At 36.2% G+C, this 27,173-nt stretch overlaps 1 protein-coding gene across 8 annotated transcripts in view; it reads right to left on the bottom strand.

Annotated features, from left to right (window-relative positions):
• CDH18 (cadherin 18) overlaps positions 1 to 27,173 on the bottom strand; it is a 1,112,094-nt gene that overhangs the window by 245,849 nt on the left and 839,072 nt on the right. For 7 of the 8 annotated variants that reach the window (XM_073014822.1, XM_073014825.1, XM_073014827.1 and 4 more), the window contains one exon: positions 25,823 to 26,117. In XM_073014822.1, the coding sequence (XP_072870923.1) occupies positions 25,823 to 26,117 (295 nt within the window). Of the gene's footprint in view, positions 1 to 25,822; positions 26,118 to 27,173 lie in introns of those variants that run through there. The other variant, XM_073014824.1, reaches the window with a different exon arrangement.

The following is a 27,173-nucleotide window of genomic DNA, read 5'->3' as shown; positions in this document are numbered from 1 at the left end:
AGAAACTGGATCACTCATATACTGTGGGTAGAAATATGATTGTTTGGCAATTTCTTATAAAACCAAACACACATTTACCCAGTAAATTGAATAGGGCATTTTTTTATTTTTTATTTTTATTTTATCATTATTATTTTTTGAGACAGAGTTTTGCTCATGCTGCCCAGGCTGGAGTACAATGGCACAATCTTGGCTCATTGCAACCTCCACCTCCTGGGTTCAAGTGATTCTCCTGTCTCAGCCTCTTGAGAAGGTGGGATTACAGGTGCCTGCCACCATGCCCAGCTAATTTTTTCTATTTGTAGTAGAGATGGGGTTTCACCATGCTGGCCAGGCTGTGAACTCCTGACCTTAGGTGATTCACCCGGCTCACCCTCCCAAAGTGCTGGGATTACAGGTGTGAGCCACCGCATCCAGTCCTAGCATTTTAACAAATAAATAAAAACTGATGTTCACAGAAAAACCTGCTTACAAATATTCATAGTGGCATTGTTCATGACAGCCCCACACTGGAAACCATCCTGATGTCCTTCAATGAGAGACTTGTTAAACGAACTGGTACATTCATAGTATGAAATATTACTCAACAATAAAAATGAATAGACTATGGATACATGCAACAACTTGTATGAATCTTCAGGGAATCAACTAAATGAAAATTAAGTAAATCCCAAAAGGTTGTATACTATGATCCCATTTATATAGCATTTCTGAAATGAAAAAAAATTAGAAATGAATAACAAGTTATTATTTTCTGGAGATTTTGGGAGACAGACTAGAGCAATGAAGTTTGGTATAGAAGGGAAGCATAAGGGATCCTTATGATATTGGAGCTGTTCAATATTTTAATTATGATAATTGACATACAAATAGGCACAGCTGATAAAATTCTGTAGAACTAAGCTCACTCGTACACACAGACATACACACACGCACAAATGTATACAAGTAAATCTAGGGAAACCTAATGACAATCAGTAGATTGTACTATTTCAATAACCTGGTTATGATATTGCTTTATAGTTTTGCATGATCTTACCATTGTGGGAAAAAAAAAAAAGATTTGCAAAATGTTACCATTACACGTGAATCTACAACGGTCTCAAAATTACAAGTATTAAAGACAAAGATGAGTTCTTGCCTCTGTGCTACTCCATTATTAGAGAGGTAGTTTGGGTTTGTGTGTCCTGTGAGTTTTCTCAATATACCACTAACCTTTCTGGCTTGATTAAATCCATTCCCACCACAAACTGTCCTGAGCTGGTCACATACAGACTATCTCTTCCACTATAAAGTATAATTAGTTATTAACATAGCATATTAGGGACTTTTTATGTGATGGCACAACACTTGATCCATAACCAATATTTAACCCTCCAACTTATTCAGAGAATACCACTAGGTAGGCATCTACAGCTAAAAGTTGATTTTGAAGACATTTTCATTGATACCTCATTGAAAAAAAATAAAATAAAGTCTGTTGTTAGGTACCCAGATTAGGCTTTAAATGTGCAGCAAGCTTAAAATATGGTTAAAAATGGTATAAAATTATTTCAATTAAATTTTTCTTTGAAGGTCAGGCACAGTGGCTCACGCCTGTAATCCCAACAATTTGGGAGGCCAAGGCAGGCAGATCACCTGAGGTTGGTGGTTTGAGACCAGCCTGACCAACATGGAGAAATCTCATCTCTACTAAAAATACAAAATTAGCTGGACATGGTGGTGCATGCCTGTAATCCCAGCTACTTGGGAGGCTGAGGCAGGTGAATTGCTTGAACTAGGGAGGCAGAGGTTGAAGTGAGCCGAGATCATGCCATTGCACTATGAACTGGGCAACGAGAGTGAAACTCCATCTCACCACCACCACCACCAACAACAACAAAAAAAATCTTTCTTTGATCTGATAAGAGAAGTGTTAATAGTTCTAGGCACACAGGGATTACTGGGACTCGGGAAAGGGAAAACTACAGAAAACAGTAGAATAACGGACATTGAAAAACTAGGCTTATACACTCCTCAGGTTTTGAAATTAGCTCTGGCCCTGAAATAGCAATTTAAGCCTAAATAGTCTTTAATATCTAAATAGCAGTCCCTGGGTAACCATTTCATGCAAAAAGCTGAGAAGTACAAACAGTGCAAGATCACTCCTCATTTGCTATAATAGGCTGAATTGCCACATGAAAGAAAGAGAGTTGCTCTGTTTAGCTTGAGGTGTCTATAAAAGTCTAGCCTTGTTAAGTGAGAGTCGAGATACATGAAGGCAGTGACAAGTTAAATAAGGAAAAACAAGAAAAGGAGATGAAAAAGGAAGAAGGGTAGCATGGTGATATTGTCTAAGTGATTGTTTAAAGTAACAAAGGAAAATTAGTAGAGCAGACAAAAAAATATATATAGTAACTCTCTGCCCTGATCCAAAAGAATGGTCATTAATAGCTACATACATTTCTGCACAGGAAGTCTCACACAATTCTCTTTGTGTGTGAAGCAAAGAGCAACAAATTGCCTCTTGTACTATGTGTACTGTACTTTGGTGGTGCCTGAAGGCATCAGGGTACCACTTTGAGTATCAGATTGCTGACTGAAGGGAACACACACACTTATGAATAGCAGAACCCAACTAAATGCCAACCCATCAGAGAACAGAACAGGGGTGGACATAAATAGCAGGGATGGAAAAGAAATCTCTTGCCCTATTGTTCAAGGATCTTTTACTAGGTAGGACTGGAAAGAAAGCTTAGGGCTGAAAGAAAAATATATTCATATCTTAAATTCTTGTTTATTTGAAATCTAGATGGAAAAATTGTAAGACTTGGTATATTCAGTAATTCTTTATACTAGAAAAAAGTGTGTGCTTTTATTAATGCTATAGGCTAAATGTTCATGTGCCCCTCAAATTCCTATGTTGAAATCCTAACTTCTATTGTGATGGTATTTGGGGGCAGGGTTTTTGCAAATACCGCATGAGAGCAGATCCCTCTTTATTAAGAGATTAGTGACTTTATTAAGTAGGCCCCAAAGAGCTTCCTCATTCCTTCTGCCATATGATGACACAGCAAGAAGATGACCTTCTGTGAACCAGTAAGTGTGCCATCATCATGGAATCTGCTTGCACCTTGATCTTGCACGTCCCATCCTTCAGAATTGTCACAAACAAATGTTGTTTAAGCCACCTAGACTATGGCTTTCTGTTATATGAGTCCAAATAAACTAAGACAATCAATCAATCAATCAATCAATAAAAAGGAAATGAATAAGTAAGCTAATCAAGGTATATGCTAAGGGGTAAATCATATCCTCCAAAATGGATATGTTGAAGTCCTAATCCCCCATACCTCAGAATGTGATCTTCTTTAGAAATAGTACTTTTTAAATGAAATTAGTTAAGAGAAGATCATGCCGGAGTAGTGCGGGCCCTAATCTACATTGACTGGCATCCTTATAAAAATGAAAAATGTGGAGAAAGGTACATATACACAGGGATAACATCATGTGAAGATGAATGTAAATATTAGGGCGATGTGGCTACAAGCCAAAAACACCAAAGATGGTCAGCGAACCACTAGACACTATGGGAGAGCTGTGAAACAGGTCCTTTCTCTGTTCAGAGAGAACAAACTGGTGACACCTTGTTCTCAGGCATCTAGCTTCCAGACTGTGAGATAATACATTTCTGTTGTGTCAGTCACCCTGTCTGTGGCACTTTTGTAGGGCCACTCTAGCAAATGAAGATGGTGTGCTAGAGTTTCAGTGGGAAAAATTGACATTTATTATCATAATTTTTAGTTGCTTTTTAATCTGGGCAAAACTATGAAGTTATAAGTCAAGAAAAAAATTGTGTATTATATTTGAAACCAGATCCATTATAAGAGAGATAAAAAGTTATTGTTACAAATAGATTAAAGTAAATAAAGATGAATATCTGATATTTTTGATCAGACACTTCTAATGATCTGCCTGTTGACATTTTTAAAGTTAGTTAATGTATTGTATTGGGCATTTTAATGAATTTTATCACTCATTAAAAGTTCAAGTGAAACAGATTCTCAGTATTTACATTTCTGTCTGAGAAAAGTCTCCTAATTGGATAATTCAATTCCTTTATTCATACTGTGTGCCCAAATTTTTTGCATAGTAGAAAAGAAAAAAAAAATTCTCTACAGTGCAAGACTTCAAAATGGAAATATATAATGTCTAAAATTCCATTATTCTACCAGAATATTAAAATAGGAATCTAATTTTCTCTGGGAATTATTATATAGGTTTGATGAATAGATATTAAACCAACAGTTCCTCTCTCTAGATAATTGGTTTCTCAATTAAAGAAATATCTTTCAAAAGTGCTTTAGAAACATTCTTATATTTTGAAACTGTTTCCCTTAAAAACTATAATTACAAAAATGTTGTATTTCAAGTTTCATTGGTTATTTGGTATATAATATTTTCATGTTAAATATTTCCTATGGCACACAGTTAGCTGTTCCCATGCTGTGGATTAGTTTCTCTCAGTTGATGTTTTACACAAATCTGAGGAAGATTTAAGTATATGAGAATGCTTTCAAGATATCTTTTCTACAATAAAACTTAAGTCTTATTTTCTTTAGGGACTGCCCTGTGTCATTCTCATTCTTTTCATTTATTTTTTGGTACTACTGCTTTATAAATAGCACGCATTTTGCACAGATGCACATCAATAAGAAACAGAAAGAGCAGACTTCCTGGAAAGTTTCTAAAAACCAATTTGAAATATTTAATAAGGCATTTTTATACCAAGCCAATACTCTCTGAGACTACAAATTGTTATGCATGACTCATCAGGGTTCACAGCTCTGTTAAAATCTCAAGAGATTCAATGTTGAATAAGATCTTGGAGTAAAAATAAGCTGGAGATTTACAAAGGCTCAGAGTACCTCTCTGAAGGAATCTCTTAGGGCTTAATTCTCAGAAGAATTTCCCAGGAAATGTGAAAAAGCAATAGTCGTCAAGACACAACTTAAATTTCATTCTATACAGGAGAACTGTAATTCCACCAATGACCAATAACACTGAATTCTAGTCATTTCGTAATTTTATAAAGTTTCGAGTATTCACTCAAGCCATTGGATTGAAAAGAAAAACATTTCTGCAGGTACACATATGAAACATCTGGGCTGAGTACCAAAACAAAATTCACTATTTTGTGTACTAACTATAAAACCACAGCAATTGTTAATTTCTGTACACTTTCAATAAGATCTTATTTATGGAACTAACTAATGTGAAATTTCACATTCACATATACAACTTATATTCTGCTCCATAAATGGAAAAAATAATAATCAGGGAAATAATATGTATTAAGTGCCAATGATGTGGTAGCCCTCTGTTATAAGCCATTGAATTTAATAAAATAATTAAATTAACATTAATATTGAGAAAATGACATTTAATACTGTTTTACCCATAGAGAAGTTGAGGTTCAAAAAAGTTGTTTAGTTGACAATTGGAGAAGGCAGAATTCAAGTCCAACCCTATCTATTTTGATATGTAGCAGTCTTTCTCATATACGCTATTACTCGACCCAGTCAAGATCTGCTGAATCTTGTTTAATACTTACAGTATTTTCTGCAATTGTTTTGTGTGGTCCCTGGTGGTGTATAAGGACACTGTGGATGCATCTACTTGGGCAGAAGAAGCTTTCTATCACATTTCCTAGAGTGAAAGGCCAAGGCAGTAAATCCATTTTGTCAAATAAGAGTATGTGGCAGAATACTTAGAAGGGAGTAATATCCAGGTACTAACAACACTGTTGTGCTCCTCTGCAGTCTTGTAGAATGTTCATGATTCTCTTCATAGTTGTACAGAGTAAATGGCTGTAGTGAAAACTGACTGGACTGATCATATGCCCACTAGTCTTACATATTTTACAAGTATATTTGTATATTATCTCAAATTAATTTCCTACCCTATCCTGCTCTGCTCTGCTTGTAGAAACTTAATACCTGTCATTGATATTGATTAGCTTTTCTTACCAACAGAATAAGGGGAAGTAATAGATGGAAATTGAAAAACAATAATAAGTCAATCTCTCTGTCTCTGTCTTTCTGTCTCTCTCTCCCTCCCACCTTCTTTCTGCTTCGGATGATTTCTCTGACTAAGATTGCAGTACTTCAGTGGTTCCAGCTCCCTTTCAGCTGTCCCCTACCATGGTCCATTCTATAAAGATCCAGGTTCTGGGCTTAGGTAATACTACTCCTCTCAGCCTTGAAGGAGCCCTACTGTTGCAGTGATTGTTTCATAGGGTACTATTTGACGTTTCAGTCCCTCCATTTTTGTAACTTGTTCTCAATTTTTCCTATTTGTCTAACCGCCAGTTGATGTGTTTTTCTGCTAGAACTTTGACTGACACAGAAGGTATTAACAGATTTCTCCCCAATGGTCTTTTACCCATTTTGAAGAGTAATGACTACACACTCTGAAACACAAAAGTTAGATTCTATATTTGATGCTAATATAGTGAGTACAAGTTAAGTATCTCTTATGCTTGGGACCAACATTTCAGATTTCAGATTCTTTTCAGTTTCAAATATTTGCATATACATAATGAGACACTTTGGGGATGGGACACAAGATTAAATATGAAATTCATTTAAATTTCATATGCATCTTATTTCTATAGACTGAAAGTAAGTTATGTTTTTAATAATTTTGTGAATGAAACACTATCTGTGTACATTTAACCATCAGAAAGCATTATCTCAGCCACCTATGTGGACAATCTCTGGTTATTTGGCATCACCACTATTTCTGACTCGGAATTTGTATGCTACTGATAAACAATCATTTCCTTTTTAATTAACTAATTAATTATTATTATTATACTTTAAGTTCTAGGGTACATGTGCATAACGTGCAGGTTTGTTACATATGTATACTTGTGCCATGTTGCTGTGCTGCACCTATCAACTCGTCAGCACCCATCAACTCATCATTTACATCAGGTATAACTCCCAATGCAATCCCTCCCCCCTCCCCCGTCCCCATGATAGGCCCCGGTGTGTGATGTTCCCCTTCCCGAGTCCAAGTGATCTCATTATTCAGTTCCCACCTATGAGTGAGAACATGCAGTGTTTGGTTTTCTGTTCTTGTGATAGTTTGCTAAGAATGATGGTTTCCAGCTGCATCCATGTCCCTACAAAGGACACAAACTCATCCTTTTTTATGGCTGCATAGTATTCCATGTTGTATATGTGCCACATTTTCTTAATCCAGTCTGTCACTGATGGACATTTGGGTTGATTTCAAGTCTTTGCTATTGTGAATAGTGCCGCAATAAACATACGTGTGCATGTGTCTTTATAGCAGCATGATTTATAATCCTTTGGGTATATACCCAGTAATGGGATGGCTGGGTCATATGGTACCTCTAGTTCTAGATCCTTGAGGAATCACCATACTGTTTTCCATAATGGTTGAACTAGTTTACAATCCCACCAACAGTGTAAAAGTGTTCCTATTTCTCCACATCCTCTCCAGCACCTGTTGTTTCCTGACTTTTGAATGATCGCCATTCTAACTGGTGTGAGATGGTATCTCATTGTGGTTTTGACTTGCATTTCTCTGATGGCCAGTGATGAGCATTTTTTCATGTGTCTGTTGGCTGTATGAATGTCTTCTTTTGAGAACTGTCTGTTCATATCCTTTACCCACTTTTTGATGGGGTTGTTTGTTTTTTTCTTGTAAATTTGTTTGAGTTCTTTGTAGGTTCTGGATATTAGCCCTTTGTCAGATGAGTAGATTGCAAAAATTTTCTCCCATTCTGTAGGTTGCCTGTTCACTCTGATGGTAGTTTCTTTTGCTGTGCAGAAGCTCTTTAGTTTAATGAGATCCCATTTGTCAATTTTGGCTTTTGCTGCCGTTGCTTTTGGTGTTTTAGACATGAAGTCTTTGCCCATGCCTATGTCCTGAATGGTACTACCTAAGTTTTCCTCTAGGGTTTTTATGGTATTAGGTCTAACATTTAAGTCTCTAATCCATCTTGAATTAATTTTCGTATAAGGAGTAAGGAAAGGATCCAGTTTCGGCTTTCTACTTATGGCTTGCCAATTTTCCCAGCACCATTTATTAAATAGGGAATCCTTTCCCCATTTCTTGTTTCTCTCAGGTTTGTCAAAGATCAGATGGCTGTAGATGTGTGGTATTATTTCTGAGGACTCTGTTCTGTTCCATTGGTCTATATCTCTGTTTTGGTACCAGTACCATGCTGTTTTGGTTACTGTAGCCTTGTAGTATAGTTTGAAGTCAGGTAGTGTGATGCCTCCAGCTTTGTTCTTTTGACTTAAAAAAACCCTCCAAAAAATCAATGAATCCAGGAGTTGGTTTTTTGAAAAGATCAACAAAATTGACAGACCGTTAGCAAGACTAATAAAGAAGAAAAGAGAGAAGAATCAAATAGACGCAATAAAAAATGAGAAAGGGGATATCACCACCGACCCCACAGAAATACAAACTACCATCAGAGAATACTATAAATACCTCTACGCAAATAAACTAGAAAATCTAGAATAAATGGATAATTTCCTGGACACTTACACTCTTCCAAGACAAAACCAGGAAGAATTTGAATCCCTGAATAGACCAATAGCAGGCTCTGAATTTGAGGCAATAATTAATAGCCTACCAACCAAAAAAAGTCCAGGACCAGATGGATTCACAGCTGAATTCTACCAGAGGTACAAGGAGGAGCTGGTACCATTCCTTCTGAAACTATTCCAATCAATAGAAAAAGAGGGAATCCTCCCTAACTCATTTTATGAGGCCAACATCATCCTGATACCAAAGCCTGGCAGAGACACAACAAAAAAAGAGAATTTTAGACCAATATCCCTGATGAACATCGATGCAAAAATCCTCAATAAAATACTGGCAAACCGGATTCAGCAGCACATCAAAAAGCTTATCCACCATGATCAAGTGGGCTTCATCCCTGGGATGCAAGGCTGGTTCAACATTCGCAAATCAATAAACATAATCCAGCATATAAACAGAACCAAAGACAAGAACCACATCATTATCTCAATAGATGCAGAAAAGGCTTTTGACAAAATTCAACAGCCCTTCATGCTAAAAACGCTCAATAAATTTGGTATTGATGGAACGTACCTCAAAATAATAAGAGCTATCTATGACAAACCCACAGCCAATATCATACTGAATGGACAAAAACTGGAAAAATCCCCTTTGAAAACTGGCACAAGACAGGGATGCCCTCTCTCACCACTCCTATTCAACATAGTGTTGGAAGTTCTGGCTAGGGCAATCAGGCCAGAGAAAGAAATCAAGGGGATTCAGTGAGGAGAAGAAGAAGTCAAATTGTCCTTCTTTGCAGATGACATGATTGTATATTTAGAAAATCCCATTGTCTCAGCCCAAAATCTCCTTAAGCTGATAAGCAACTTCAGCAAAGTCTCAGGGTACAAAATTAATGTGCAAAAATCACAAGCATTCGTATACACCAGTAACAGACAAACAGAGGGCCAAATCATAAATGAACTTCCATTCACAATTGCTTCAAAGAGAATAAAATACCTAGGAATCCAACTTACAAGGGATGTAAAGGACCTCTTCAAGGAGAACTACAAAGCACTGCTCAGTGAAATCAAAGAGGACACAAACAAATGGAAGAATATACCATACTCATGGATAAGAAGAATCAATCTCGTGAAAATGGCCATACTGCCCAAGGTTATTTATAGATTCAATGCCATCCCCATCAAGCTACCAACGAGTTTCTTCACAGAATTGGAAAAACTGCTTTAAAGTTCATATGGAACCAAAAAAGAGCCCGCATCTCCTAAACAATCATTTTCACACAGAAGTACTAAATGGTTAAAAAAAAAAAAAAAAAAAAAAAAAAAAAGCATACAATTAATGAATTAATGCAGTGAAAAAGTAATGCATTTGTAGTAGCTAAGTAGAAGAACAGCATCACCAGAATACATATATGAGCCATTAAACAATAAACTAAAAGATTACTGTCTACTGTACTTTTTAAGGAGAGAATAAACATCAGAAGCAATTGAGGGACCAGGAAATGGTTCCTCTGGAGATGGCTATTTAAAATTTTTTCTCTAGAGTCACTTGCCTTATTAGCAATTGTTTACATCTTTGATTTTATAGATGGACAAGATTTTTTGTTCTGTTACAAATGCACACTACTCTATTCCTACAATGACCCTATCACATATTTTCATCACATAGGAACTTTTCTTCAGCGTTAAACAATGTCATCTTTATCATCACTTGAGCATTCAGAAAGTTTTGGATATTGGAGCATTTTGGATTTCAGATTTTGGAATTAGGGATACTCAATCTGTACTTTAAAACGAGAATCTGGATGCCCTTTGCATTCAAAAACGTGAATTACTCAGCATATTATAACCTGATAAATACATCATCTGGAGAGTTGTTTATTGCATGTGAAATGAAATGAGGAATTTCTTAGGAGAGAATGTTTTATATATATATATATATAGAGAGAGAGAGAGAGAGAGAGAGAGAGAGAGATAATGTTTAAGAACTCAAATATTTGTTGTCAAAGTATCCTATAAATTATCTCTCTTATGTGTGATATGTTTTAGAAATGGTTTCTTGAGATTAGCTTCCATTTTACTTAATTAATGAAGTGAAAAGTAATGGTGTCACCATCAAGAATTAATTCATGAGCCTGCATGGTGGCTCACACTTGCAATCCCAGCATTCTGGGAGGCTGAGGCTAGTGGATTGCTTAAACTCAGTAGTTTAAGACCAGCCTGGGCAACATAGCAAAACCCTGTTTCTGCAAAAAATACAAAATTAGCCACACTTGGTAGTGCACACTTGTGGTCCTAGCTACTCAGGAGGCTGAGGTAGGAGAATCAGTTGACCATCAGAGGGCAAGGCTGCAGTGAGCCCTGATTGTGCCACTGCACTTCAGCCTGGGTAACAGAGTGAGACCTTGTCTCAAAAAATTTTTAAAAAATGCATTTTTTAAAACTATGAGAAAGGCCTAGTGCAGTGGCTCATACCTATAACAGAACTGTGAGAGGCCAAGTTGAGCTCAGGAGTTTGAGCCCAGGTGTTCAAGACCAGCCTGGGCAACATAGAGATATCATGTTTCTACAAAAAAAAAAAATTTTTTTTTTTTTTTTTTTTTTTTTTTGAGATGGAGTCTCGCTCTGTCGCCCAGGCTGTAGTGCAGTGGTGCGATCTCGACTCACTGCAAGCTCCGCCTCCCAGGTTCACACCATTCTCCTGCCTCAGCCTCCCGAGTAGCTGGGACTACAGGCGCCTACCACTGCGCCTGGCTAAGTTTTTGTATTTTTAGTAGAGTCGGGGTTTCACTGTGTTAGCCAGGATGGTCTTGATCTCCTGACCTCGCGATCCACCCGCCTCGGCCTCCCAAAGTGCTGTGATTACAGGTGTGAACCACCGCACCCAGCCAAAAAAAGAAAGTTTTTAAAATAAAAAATTATACAGATGTGGTGGTACACACCTGTAGTACCAGTTAATCAGGAGGCTGAGGCAGGAGGGTCTTGAGCCCAGGAGTTCAAGGTTGCAGTGGGCTATGATCATGCCACTGCACTCCAGTCTAGGTGACAGAGTGAGACACTGTCTCAAAAAAATAAATAAATAAAAAATAAAAAAATCTGTGACACAGCTATATCATTAAAATCAAGCATTTCTTGTTTAGCCTTTATCGTAATTAAGCCCATAAGGTATCTTTATGAAGGACTCTTTAATCCTGAACACCAATGGGAATATCTACTTCCTAAAACAATTATCTCTCTTGTAAAGTTTAATTGCTCCTATCTAAGATTTAATTTCTTTCACCAGGGTGAAACAGCTTGGGGCACAATATTGTTTTCAGGATGATTAGTATATTTAATCTCTTATATCTGTTATCTTAGGCACTAGATTCTTTCCTTTTAACTCCTCTTTGTGTGAGGAGTTAATATTTGATCCATGCATACTTAACCTTGTAAAACTTGCTCTTCTCTCCTACAGGCTGTCAAACTTTAAGTGGTCACACAACCGGAGCCTCGGATGATAGCTCCCTTTAATCAGAAACCCTCAGATAGGCCTCTGAGGGGAATCTGAGTTCCGTTTTCCCAAAACAGCATCCCCTGTCAGCAGGAAGTAGCTAATATCGGTCATGATCCCTATTCTAACAGCAGTTAGATGCACCTCTTCAGAGGAGGAAATGATAGAGGCAGGAGGCAGAGAAATTCTAGGCAAACCAGGGGCGGGTATCCCATGAAATCTCATCTTCAAGCCAAAGACAGTTTAAAGCATGAAGACCAAGTTACAAGTCAAATTCATAGACCAGATTAAGAATCTGTCTTCCTCTTTGTAGTGCTTTCCTTTGATTGAGCTTCACCCTACACTTATTTTACATATATCTACCCTTTCCTAATTGTTTTACACTGTTCCCACCTTTGACTGGTCCCTTTGTTTCAACCTTTTTTCCAAACCCATGAATGGATCAGTACACACTTCTTTAACCTATGCCTACAAAAACTGTGGACTCAGCCACACAGAGAGATGACCTGACTTCAGGAGAGACAAGCCAACCCTTCCATCCCCTCTCCACTGAGAGCTGTTTGGTCATTCAATAAAATTCTCTGCCTTCACTACCCTTCAACTATCAGTGTTACCTCATTCTTCTTGGATGTGGGACAAGCGCATGAGACCCACTGAATGAAGGTGCCCAGAAAGTCTATAGCACTGGCCCTCTGACCTTGCCAATGGAGGGCAGCTGCCTCACATGACAGAAGCAATGGCAAGTCCAAGTCAGTCCCGGAGCCATGAGAGTCCTAGAGTCATGTGCCAGAGCAGGGCAAAAGGCTGAGATGCTAACATGTCTCTTTCCATTGGACAGCAGGCAGCCAATTAGCACACTGTAAAAACCCCTCTGGGGTTTGGGGGTCACAGGCACCACTGCCTGGGCATCATCAAATTCCCCTCAGGGTGACACACCTGACCTGACTGCAGCCTCACACAGAGCTTGCTCCTGTGTTGATGCTCAAAGCAGTTGGCCAGACCCCACACTTCCTCGCTTACATGCTCCCTCCTGCCAGGGGCTGAGTGCAGTGGGCTAAGCAGATGGAGTGACCCCTGCTGCAAGTCCAGCAAAGGGGGCGAGAAAAGTCCTGCGTCAACTTCATGCTGTTCTTGTTTAATGAATGCAACAAAATTTCACAGTGTTCTCCACAGTGAATCATTATTCTGTTCATTTTAATCCTTGTCTTTTATGTTGTTGCTTTATTTCCGAAAAAATGAAAGAAAAAAAAAGAAAAAACAGCTGGTTGATTGAAAGATAATAGCATATTATCATTTAAAAACTGAGTTGATGTTTTCCCCTCTCAACTGGAATGCTACCTGTTAGTAAGTGTGGCTGGAATGCACTGATATTCTTTCCAAGCTGGTTGAGTACTCTTCTGTTTCCAAAGCAGGAGTAACTTGCATCAGAAGAGGGGACTTGTGATATTTGTCTATTGATAAGAGCTGTTTTATTTTATTTTGTTTTTGTTCCCCTGTGATGTGGACGTTTTGGTTTACTGGAAGTTAATTCTTGTGTCACAATATTCCTTTTTTGATCCATCCTCAGAAAAATTCAACAAAGGCCTTATGGTAGAATAAAAATATAGTTTCTTAGATTGCACAGAAGAGATTAAAAAAAACAAAAAAAAAAAAACAAAAAAACTCTTTCTTGTTTCGAAAGCTTCAATTTAATAAGTTGTCCGGGTGACTTTCCCAGTTTCTTCTCCGTATCTTGTATTTACAAGGACTTTCTTGGACAAGATAATGTTCTCCTTTAATGTTTAGGGCTATTCATTTGATCTATCTCCCCACGCCACCCACCTCCTGCCCATTAATCCAATTTCAGTGTCTTCAGTGCTCTAGGAATTTTTGGAATCTCTTATCCACTCTTGGTACCCTATCTTATTATTATGGTTTCTTTTTGAAATATTTATGGTTTCTTTTTGGTATATGGTCTCTGACATGTCAAAGGGGTGATATATCAGAAAGATATATTTAAGAGTAAGTTATATTGCAATAACAAACAAACACTAAATTTTAGAGTCTTTAAGCAATAAAAGTTGATTTCTCACTCACATACTCTGAAATGTGGTTGGGCTGGTGTGGCTTTGTTGCAAGCTGTCCTCCCTCGGAGGCAAATGTTGCTGAGTCACTACCCTCCATAACACAGGTGAGTGTTTGCAAAGCATCTAACCAGGTAAATAAAAGTATAGACAGTAGAATATCATTGGCTCACTACATTATACAAATGTATATTTAAGACAGAAAATTAAACATGGTGGAACAGAGTTCATGAAATGTCGCTTGGAATCACCAGGTTCTTTATGTAGCTGTCAACTGCAGTCTCAGTGGTTGCTTTAATCACATGGAATCTGATTCCAAGTGTATTTTTAGTTATAAAGCAGGTACAGCCTAAGTGCTGCTATGATATCTCTTTGCTGAAAAGACAGTAGAGAACCACTCCCATCAATCTCTTGTTGTTAAATGTATTGATTATACCGGATATTTTAAGTTAGAGAAGTCATACCTATACTTGGTAAGAAAACTAAACACAAGTCCAGTGCTATTTCTCTTAAGGAAAGCAACCTTAGCATTGTCTTATATACCTTTCTATAACTCTATCTCTGTTCATTCAAAGGGCTATAATTTTGTACATATATACATACAGTAAACAAAACACTATGAATTTTTACCCCACCCAATAATTTGTCATGGATATCTACATGACAATTACGTAAAATACTATTTTTTTGAAAATTCAGGTAACTTAATTGGAGGAAAGAATTAACAGAATTTTAGAAATAACCGGATGAGACATTTACGATTTGAGTATTTATGACAACTATGAAAATTAAGTGAACAATTTACATTGGTATCTCTGAATAAGGCACTTGAAATAATGGACCAGAAAATTTACATTAAGATACAACACAAGAATTCAAAATCCACTAATAAAGAACACTTGAATGTAACAATTAAATTTTTGTTCAGTGTGGGCAACATTGTGAAACCCTGTCTCTAATAAAAATACAACAATTAGCTGGGCATGGTAGTACATGCCTTTAGGTGGGAGGCTAGGGTGGGAGGATCACTTGAGCCTGGGAGATCAAGGCTGCAGTGAGTCATAATCATGCCACTGCACTGTAGCTAACCTGGGGGACAGAGTAAGATATTGTCTCAAAAAAAATAAAAAAATACAGACAGCTTCATGTATGAGGGAGACATGACACAGAAGAATCACTACAGAGTAATAATCTAGTAAATTATTGATCTTGAAAGACAAAGAACAAATACTTTGATCTCTTCTTTTATAATATATACTTAATAAATATAATTAAAATAAAAGATGTTTAATATAATTTCTGTAGCTATCTTACATTCCACATTGCTTATTGTTGCATATTTAGATTTTTGTGGGTTTTTTTGTGTGTTTGTTTTCTATACTACATAATAAATTACCAGAAACAGTTGCATATAACAAAAGTCATCACATTTGCTTCTATGTGTAAGGGTGCTTGTTTCTTGGTATCTACATGGACTGTTGTGATAAACTTGGAGAGTAGCACCCCCTTTATGAAAGGTCGCAGCTTCCACAATATTCCATGGTGTTTCCATGTGGCACAGTAGTGGAAGATTTAAATTGGCCATTTAGCTTGTACAGGACAATAATATCCAAACAGGATTTCAAAGTTTTCTCCTTGCCAGAGTAGGAGTACAAGAAAATTTTTCTATATATTAAAAGGGGAAGTGAAATTGGCTGAGAGAAACTCAGAGGATTTCAAGAAGATGTGCAATTATGACAAAGAGAATGAATTCATGATGATCAAGGACTGATCACCGAAAACCAGTGGGAAAATGGAAGTCTGGTAGAAAGCAGTAGAGACCTGTGATGGCACTGCCAGTCTTCTTCCACACTGGGCTTTCTCTCTAAGTGATGTGCCCTCACCTGCTACCTTCACAGTGTTTTGTTTCTACATCCAATTGCTGTGTCTCCCCTCTATACCTGACCATTGTGCATGTATCTGATCATGGTGACTTTTCTCTACACCCAATCACTGTGCATTCATTCTATACCCAATTGCTGTATCTTCTCACTATATCTGATGCTGTACTTTCTCTCTAAACCTGATCATTTTGCCTTCTGTCTATACCTGACCATTGCACCTTCCAGCTATACCTGACTGCAATGTTTATATCTGACTGCTGTGTCATTTTCACTCGATGCCTGGTCACTATGCCTTCACGCTAAACCTAGTCATTTTGTATGTGTGTGTTATTTTCAGATATGATCTTGGTGCCTTCACTCTATATCTAATCACTGGGCCTACTCCACATCTCTGACGTTGAGCTTTCTCTTTGCCTGATCACTGAACATTCACTGAAGACCTGACTCCTAGGAAATGGACAAAACCATCCAAAATTATGTGCCCCCCCAAAAAAACTTATCCAAACAGAATTAGAAATCAGGCTCAATTAAAAGTGAGAGTGATTATCACATATCCTGATTGTTTAAATAAAATAAAATTTCAGTATATGTCCTAATACCATAATTTCAGCTTTTGCTTAAAATATTTTTCAACTTATAAAATGATACAATTTTAATTCATATGCTTTGATTAAAATATAGGGACAACAACATAGACTGATTAATATTTTTAGTGATACTTGAATTATGACAAGTGTCAATTTTGAGATTATTGCTTTATTCTATTTCCTCAGTAAGAAAGAAACAACATAAATTGTTATTATTAGGATCTATATGTGTGACATTCTGGTCAATTTCTGTAATTAATAAGAATGATTCTCATGAGAAAATTGATTCATGAATGAATATGATAAATATAGGAAAAATGTCACATTTAATAATAGCTCTCAGTCTCTGTGAAAATGTATATAATCTGTGTTTACTCATTCTATACATATTTTATTTATTACCTATTTAGTTTTAGACACTGTGTTAGGTGTACATGATACTGAGATTTTTAAAATATATTTTTAAGGGACCTACAGACCAGTATAATATCAGATGATTTCTAAGTAACTTATAATTAAAGGTGAGAGGTGCTAAAATAATAAGCCAAGGTTGCTCTAAGATCAATTGTAGTAAATATTTTGTTATGTTTATTTTCTCAAAAAAAGACATTATCTACTTCAAGAGAAGTGGTACATTCCAAAGCCAAATTATATACCTCAATGATCCACTGACCACTGTAATAATTTCACTTATTCTATTTTTTAGAATTACCTACACATAACCTGCTTCTTTAAACTGCCAAGAACCTCCGACGGGTTTGTTTTGTGTTTCAGTTTTCTACATCGAGGCCTATAAACAAGAAAGTCATTCTTTGGCTATCATATTTTTTAAAACATGATGTACCAATTAAATCTGTATGAATGTAATCCAATTTATCTAGAAAACTAGATATCTTCTAGTCAAGTATTTTATCTTGTGAAATGATCAGTTTTATTAGGGAATTCCAAGTCTGGTCTACATTCACATTCATAAAAAGTAAGTGGTAAGAGGGTAACCGTGTACTCTGGGGCCTACCAATGGGCAGAGGATGGGAAGAGGGAGAGGATCAGGAAAAATAACTAATGGATACTAGGTTTGATATATGGGTGATGAAATGATCTATACAACAAACCCCATGACACATGTTTACTTATGTAACACACCTGCACATCCTGTACATATATTGCTGAACTTAACATATAAGTTAAAAAAAAAAGTAAATGGAAAGGCTCAGGAATCACTTGAAGTGTAAAACACAATCTAGTAAATCACATCAATCACTGAATAAGAGTTAAAAACTATGTTGGTTTATTGGACCTTTCTTTAATTTACAACAACAAAGTTAAGGAGATATATATATATATATATATATATATATATATATATATATATATATAAAGAATCTTTACCCAATGAAACAATAATGCAATTTTACCAGGTATTGGAACAACTATGTTCCAAAAATTAAGAGTCAATATTTCCACAAAATCTTTCCTCTAGATGTAATTGTAGGTGGAAAGGAACATCATGTACTTGTTTGATAAATATTTACGGAATATCTTCCTTCAACTGAGGGGATACAACAACAGAATGCAGGAAAAGTGGAAAAACAGAACTTCTGAGCCTCCTCTCTCTAAAACCCTTAATATTTTGACTCTTATCCCCTTGAACTACCGACCTAAGAATGCACACGAAGCAGGCCCCTAACTGGAGGATGAGATACCATGGATCAGAGAGAGACAAGCCACCTAGTTGAGACCCCAGAAAAACCAGGTGATAACCAGCATCCACCACTGCAGATGAGGGAGGCACCAGCTCCACTTGAGCTCCTAGATGACTACAGAGCAATGTATGACCCTAGCAGAAGAGTAGCCTGGCCCACCGAATTATGAGCAAATAAAACAAATATTGTTTGAGGCCACTAAATTGTGGACGGGTTGATTTGTACGAAACAAAAGCTAACTTACACAGAAGAATACTTATGCAAATAAAGAAGAAAATTATGAAACTTGCAAAAATGTGTCTACTTTCTGATTTGTCAGTTGCCCAATGTGTCTCTTCACGAGTACTGCAATGTTCCATGTAGAATTAGAGAGCTGGCTGTACTTTCTGGAAATGATCCCATTCCGAACATTATGCCCCAGGGTAATGATTTTTAAATGGCTACTAGAATCTTGGCAGGTGTCCAGGGTGAACATCCCAAGATATCTGGGCAGAACTAAATCAGCTCTCCAACAAGAAGCACAATAAAGTCAGCACAGCTGGTGTTCCTTCTTGTTGCTCTGCAACAAGAAACACAGCTGCAAATGGAACAGCCTAGGGCCTTAGAGACTGGAGGTGAAAAAAGAAGACACGAAAAAGATTAGAGATGTTTCAGTGCATTTCCAAGAAAAAGGAACTTTGCAGTAAAACAATCTCCTTTTTGTAACTGCAAAAATAAGTTTATTATATTGAACCTAAAGTTTATTAAATGTATACTCATAATTCTGTTAAAATACAATATTTTATTCTCTCTCATACATTAAAAATTACTAGTTCCATAACCTACTACAACCTGTTAAATGCTTTTAAATGGTATTTAATGATGTCTATTTTACTAATATACAGAAGAGCTAAAAGTTTGTACATTTTCATACAGAAATGTATATTTGAAAAAGAAAATAGTAAAGTTTATGTTCTGCCAAACTACATTGTGATCTAGTATAAGATTTTTTTTGAAACAACTTCTAGATTTAAAACATTAAACAAAAAATAATGACTGCAATAGAAACAAATTTCAGTTAATACAATTATAGAAACTCATTCTAGGTGAAAGCAATACTGTAATTGCAGAAACTTTAGGATGTCTCCATAAAAAGAGAAGAGATAAAAATTATTCCTGTTTTAAATAAAAGAGATATGATATGCACAATTAAGACAAACACCTTTACCAGCTTTTTATTGCCAATTTTATGTCTTTGTATTATTGTTAAATTTCTTAGTCAGTTATGATATGCTTTTCATTTGAAAGTGTAATGCCATTTACAAATACAATTTTATTCATCTTAATTTCTAAAAACATTCACTTGACTCCTGACTCAAAAACCAGGTATCATTTCATCTCATGGTCATTTTCATCTTCATGTTGTGATAAACACATTAACTCATTATCTCATATTTTAATTGTCAATTCTGAAGACTATATAACTTAGACATGTAATGTAACTGTAGAGAAAGGAATTAAAGAAGTAATTCCATAAAATAATTGACAGTAGGTGGTAAAGATCAAGGCTGACGTGATAATGTACTGTATATCACAAAAAAAGGAAAATTTAAAGTCTCAAATTTGCATTGATCAAATATGTACATCTATTATGGAATAATCCAGGTTACATTTGCCCTCAATAATATTATAATGCCATTCTGTTCACATGTGTTTACTCTGTTGAAATTATTTAGATAAGTATATACAGTGGATGTATATATGCTTATCTAAATATTTAATGTATGTATACATGTATATGTGTCATGTATGTATATATGTATATGTCACATATGTGTATATGTATGTCATATATGTGTATGTGTCATATATATGTATATATACATGTATATATCACACACACACATATGACAGCCAGTACCTTACTAGGAACCAAACATAATTCAAGGGGTCTTCTAAATGAAGGCTATACAGCGTGTGTGTGTGTGTGTGTGTGTGTGTGTGTATATATATATATTTTTTAATGAGAACCTCATGGTTCCCAAGTAGTCACGCCATTATTCTTCCTTCTGTGGGTGCAAATAACCTCATTTTATTCCACGACTTTCCTCAGTGTTTTCATAATACTGTGCACTTCAAGATGACAATTAATATTTAAACACTGCAATAGCTTACTTAGCCAGATAGACATATTTTTGTTTTAAAGTACATGGCATGAGCATTCTGTCACTACGAAAGTCTCTCTGGACAGGATTATCCATTTAATAAATATATTAGTTAATTTGTGTTTCTACTTTGACATTTTTAATTCCTTATATTGCATGTTCCCTAGGGCAGTAGTTTTTAACTCACAGCAATTTTGTCATCCAGAGGACATTTGGCGACGTCTGAAGACATCACCACTTTATGGTAGTGGGAGGAAGACTGCCACATTTATTGGGCAGAGGCAGGAGTGTTACTAAACATTCTACAAGGCACAGGGAAGACCCTCACAACAAAGAATTATCCAGTCCAAAATGTCAATAGTGGAAAGAATGAAAAACCTGTTCCTAGGAGAATATGATTCGTTAGATAATTGGTGAAGTTATATTGTGTAGATCAAAAATATACATACAAATCTTACATTAAAACATGCTTTAGAATCCAGTTTATTTTTGCATCTTTCTGTATTGAGCCATCCAAAATGTCTCAGACTTTGCCGGCACATTATTGCCCACCAACAAGAAATATACAACAACATTACACTTTTCTCACTAGCAATAGAGCGCACTGCAATTACTTCGGCTCCATAATCATGACTTAGTGAGAGATGCAAGAAACAATAATCTGATAAAATCGTGCACGCCAAGGAAGTCTCTGGTACTGCCTTTTCTGTCTTCTCGTAACATATTTGCAAAGCTATATAGAAAATCTATTATTTGAATGATCTTCCTGTTTATTTCCCCAAAACACACAAATGCACACACGGGTACACATACACACACACACACACAGACACACACAGCCCAAGATGGACTATAAACTCACCAGGAAGAAAATAGTATTTTTTTAAATCATTTTATCCTGTACGTCAAATGTCCATTTATTTTTCCTTTTCTACCTGATAAACCATTATGCATTATTTAAGATTCTCTGAGGACGTCTTCTGTCATCCACAAGTGGGGCTCCCTGTCCAACTCTATGGTTCCCCTATTTTGGTGCTTATCAGACATCATATTGGAATTTTCTATTTGTAAGTCTGCAGTTTGCTCAAAGGTAGTGGTCTTGTTTTATTAATCATTATATTACTAGCCAGTATCACAGCTCTCAGCACATAAAATGCATTTACTCTCTCTCACCCAAGAAAGAATTGAATAAATATATGGAGAGAGTTTTTTTTTAATGATTCAAAACTGAATTAATGAGTATATGGTAAAAAAAAAAAAAGTAATTTTATCAGGCACCATATGTTGATAAAAATTTTGTTGTCACCTACTTATGTTATTATTTGTCGTTAGTTAGCATTAGAAACCAGTATATTTTAAGTGTTAGTGTTATAAAAAGGATTTTTATTAAAAATTTAGAACCACTTTTTCATTTCATGCCAAATAAAGCCACAATATAGTGTTTAGAAGTAAACTTTCAACAACGTGTGTGTATTTCCTTCAGATGTTTTCTGTGCATGTACATGCATATTTTGCAACACATCTATATTCTCTAACAAAACTGGGCTATCTTAGTATCACAGAAGGGAAGCCTGGATATTCATTAGATAACTAACAGTATCCACCCAAAGGGAATAAGCATGATCCCATATATTTGTAACAAGTGCCATATTTCTGTGTATACATATATAGTCCAGTAGGGCTGGCAGAACACTAACTGCTATAGATCAGCAGATACCTTGTGTATCAGAACTATGACACCATCCTCTAATTGTTCCTTGCCTCTAATCTCCCTATAATAGCTTACAATGAAGACTGGCAAACTCATTTTTTTTTTTAAATAAAAGAAAACACTGTAAATATTTTGGGCATTGTGGGCCAGTGATATGACCCCCCAGCTCTGCCACTGCAGTGCCAAAACTACCACGGACAATCTTCAAGTAAACGAGTGTAGCTGTGTTTCGGTAAACGCACAAAAACAGGGAGCAGGACAGATTTGTTCCCCCTACCATTGTCTGCAGATCTTTGCCCTATAATATCATCAACTTTTGGTTTCTAAAATCAGAGTTGGTCAGGCACAGTGGCTCACACCTCAAATCCCAGCACTTTGGGAGGCCCAGAAGGGCGGATCATGTTAGACCAAGAGTTCAAGATCATTTTGACCAACATGGCAAGACTCCGCCTCTACTAAAATTACAAACTTTAGCTGGACCTGGTGGAACATGCCTGTAATCCCAGCTACTTGGGAGGCTGACACTTGAGAATTGCTTGAACGTGGGAGGCAGAGGTTGAAGTGAGCCAAGATCATGCCACTGTGCTCCAGCCTGGGTGGTGGAGCGAGACTCTGACTCAAAAAAAAAAAAAAAAAAAAAAAAAAAAAAAAAAAAAAAAAATCAGAGTTAGAGTTAATGAAAATATCACCCATTCTTAAGAACACAATGTACAGTGAATTTTTCCCTCCACTTTCGTATCATGTTCTATGCATTCATGTTACAATATGTATTATATGTTATTATCATGAATTGTATGAATTTGTTTTCCTAGAGTAATGTGTGTATATACACACGCACACAAAAACTTACTGACCAAATGTAATTTCCATTATTCAGCTTAAGGTTTCCCATAAAATAACTCAATAGAATCTTGCCTGAAACCACAGTAGTACAGAGAGTTGAAACTTACTCTATCTTGTCCTTTTTCTATACTACTTTCAGATATTAAATTTTTGTCCCTCAACCATACTCATCTCAGTAAGAGAACTTAAGAATATTAACTTTTCACCATTCCCATCTTTCTTCCCAAACCCCAGATGAGGACTTTGACTTGTTCCCGAGTCCTCAACTCAGTCTTTTCTGCAAAAATTACTTTATGCCTCATGATTCTCACATAGATTATGTGGCATCCTTTGACAGTATTTCAAAAATATCCATTCGTATTAACTCAGTGTACACACACACACACACACACACACGCACACACACACCTATTCCAGAGTTCAAAAAGCTGATAACATTTTTCCTCTTTGTAATTTTCCTTTACTTTTAGATCTCTGTTCTGATTTATTTCAACTATTTTCTCAAATGTTTTTCTAAATTAGGTAGGAGAATAATAGACTTTCCAGATCCGTCTCCAAATATTTATTTTGCCCTAGCTGATGGATCATATTTCTCTGAACAATAGATTTGGGGCTTCAGTGTTTTCTCTGTAGGCTGTAAATGGGACTTAACTCTCTATCAGATTCCTCTATTTCATGTAATAAATGTGAGGGTAGCATATTCACATTTATTCAGAGCTAATTTTAAAAAATCTGAATTTTTTAAAATTTTCTCTTTTTTATTAGGTTTTAAAACTTTAACAGGATTTTCCTATGTTTGACTCTTATTAAGTCTTCCTGGAACTTGGAAAGTCAACTAAACTTATAAAGTCAGTATATTATTCACTTCAAGAAAAATTATGATTGCTCCTTTCCTCCACTTGCTCTTTATTTTTCTCCAAGAACACATGTTATTCACATGATAGGTCTAATGAATATGTTCTCTAAATCTGCTTTCTTTTTCCCACAATATCCACAATTTTATGTTTGTTTCCGTGGCTATTAGCTACTTCTTGCAGTCAGTTACAATTTTAGGTACCAGGACAATAATTCAAGTCTAATCAGTTACCATCCACACCTTCAATCCATATATTGATTTTCTTTATTGTTGTTATTTACTTATTTGTTTAAAGGAAAAGGCTTTGAGTTACAGAAATGTTTGTGGCGTCGGTAAAAACCCTCCAATGCTCGCACTGACTACTGTTTAGTGTACCATCTTTCCGGGTAATTCCTGCTGTGCCTGTTTTTCTCTCTAGTGTTTTACCCCCTGTGGTTATGACAGTTTCCTTTGTGCTCCTAAGGACCCTTACTTGTCTTGGAAATAGCTCACCAGGAGCACTCTCACAGGTGGGAACCTTTGCCTTCCTAAGGCAGAGGAGATCAGTTTTGTGGGCCTCAATTCCTTGATGTGGCAGAGATAATTCTGTCCTTGAGTTCCCATGCAAACTCTCACCCACCAGAGTTAATCATGCTGAAGCCTTTAATTCCCCCTCGACTCTCCCTGGAGATCAATATTCTGGGCCTCTCTTAGGCTCCTGCAGGCTGGTTCCTGTTTTCTGCTGTGGTCCAGAGGGAACGAGTTTGGCAATTGCTTTCTCCCCTGAGACTTCAGCTATGAGGAAGACCTCACTGTCTCTTCCTTACCTGCTCCTACAGTGACTGCAGGAGCTATCTGCCTAGCTCAAGAAGACTAACATACACTGGAATCTGGAGTTGGCAGGAAAGATGCTGCCATCTTCCACTAAAATATATATACATACACACACACACACACACACACACATATATACACACACACACACATATATATATCAAATTCACAGACTGACTTGATCAGTGACTGACTATAAGAACCTTAATCTGAAACAATACTCATACATGTGCAGTAAAATTAAATATATGAAATCTTTACTCAATAAATGTGTTACAAAGCTTAGAGTCTCATAAAGGTAGTCAAAAAGTATTATCACAGAAGAACCATTTTAAACTTAAAAAAAAAATCATCCCATGAAATGAAAAACAAACAAAAATAAATTCAAATAGCTACACCACAGAAACCAGTGAGTGGTGAAAAAGCCCCAGATCATTAGGGTGACTCAAGCCCTGGATCATGATTACACTGGCTACAGTGTAGGCTTTGCATTCAGCTGAACCTGGAATAATGCCTACTTGGCTATTTCTAAATATGTGAATTTGCAAAAGTGACTTAAATACTTTATGCCAGTTTGCACATCTTGAAAATGATTTTCAAAATACTTCACAGGGCTGTCATATATTTTTAAATAAATAAGGCATGTAAATGCTTAGGAATATTTGAAAAGTTTTATTGATTAATGTAGCAACAACTATTAAAGGTATGATAATTTGGTCATGCACTGAAAGCTTAAAAGACCTGGAGACAAAAATTTCAGACATTCTAGAATCTTTCTTCTGTGCAAATAATCAAATTGAACATGCTGGTATGTTCTTAACAATATACATATAGAATTCACGTCATAGAAGAGACATATCAAAAAACATGTATTCCACGTGTTTTCAAATGTACGTTTCTTTCCCCTTGAGATCCAACTACTACCTACACTTACATTATTAGAAATCAACTTCAATGAATATTATAATTGCCAGACCCAATAGTCTTTAACACTGTATGCCTCAAAAAATACTAAAATATTTTGAAACTTCATATTTATATGAAGTGTATGTATATGTATCCCCTCCAGATACATATACAAGTAAAAATTGGTGTTCTAAAGATGACTTTTTTATTTTTAAAAATATGTTAATTGCATAATCATAAAAATGATTTTTCTTACCCATGTCTGACATTTCAGGCACAGTAACAATGTATGGTCCATCTGTGAATTTTGGAGCATTGTCATTGATGTCTTGCACTTTGATGATGAACTCAGATTCAGGTTCAAGAGGTTTGTTTGTACGTCTGTCAATGGCTTGAGCGTGAAGCACATAGTGGGTCTTCTGCTCTCTGTCTAGGCTTTTTGTTGAGTGGATGTCACCCGTGGTATCGTCAATGATAAATATAGTCCCAGCACCCTCTCCAGTAAGGATGTACTTGACAGATCCATCACCTTTGTCAGAATTGGAGTGAAGCTGTGAAATACACATGGAATAATTTAGCATGTATTTATATTCCGACCTCACATTATGTTCTCTGAAAATTCCCCACCTATAATTACTTTGTTTGACTATGACTTTTCTTCCCTTTACAGTGCGCTGTGTGTTACTGCTATCATTTACTTTTCTGCAGTTTTTTTCTTTTTTTCACTTGGTTAATAATAAGGATATTACTATCATGGTTTGTCTAAGAGATCCAGTTATTGAGCTAAGAAAAAACCAATAAACAATATTTATTAAAACAAAAATGGCCCTATAATTTTACTAAATCCACATTCCACTAACTGCCATAAAGTTGGGAAAATAAATTCCTAGATTATTGTTGACTTCCGTACTTGTGAAAATAATATATTTTGTTTCATTTTGTTTTAAATATTTGACATTGATTTCAACTTTACAACTAGAAAAAATATATATATCGTATGACAAATTGAGGTTCAAATTAATTATTAAATTTTTCACAAAAGAGGCACATATTTAAGTCATAGTCACAGTCATATGTTTAATAATTAGAAAAAAATAAATGAAATCACTTCTAATATGAAGGGCTTTGATGTAGAGTATTAAAAAATAGAGTATTTTTGGCCTGGTGTGGTGGCTCACGCCTGTAATCCCAGCACTTTGGGAGGCCGAGGCAGGAGGATCACGAGGTCAGGAGATTGAAACCATCCTGGCTAACACGGTGAAACACCGTCCCTACTAAAAATACAAAAAGTTAGCCAGGTGTGGTGGCGGACGCCCGTAGTCCCAGCTACTCAGGAGGCTGAGGTAGAATGGCGTGAACCTGGGAGGCGGAGTTTGCAGTGAGCTGAGATGGTGCCACTGCACTCCAGCCTGGGCGACAGAGTGAGACTCCGTCTCAAAAATAATAATATTAAATAAATAAATAAATAAAATACTTTTTTAGGGATAGAGTATTTTTTTAGTTAGGGATTATAAAACTTTAACTCAAAATTTAAATAGTAGTTGATATTTAGTTGATAAATAGGCCCTCATTTTAATTAACTGAAATATAGTAACAAATCTACACTT

This window comes from Chlorocebus sabaeus, chromosome 4 (assembly GCF_047675955.1).
Source record: "Chlorocebus sabaeus isolate Y175 chromosome 4, mChlSab1.0.hap1, whole genome shotgun sequence".
NCBI classification, from domain to species: Eukaryota; Metazoa; Chordata; class Mammalia; order Primates; family Cercopithecidae; genus Chlorocebus; species Chlorocebus sabaeus.
Note: the sequence above shows the minus strand (reverse complement) of the source record. Positions and strands in the feature narration are given on the sequence as shown.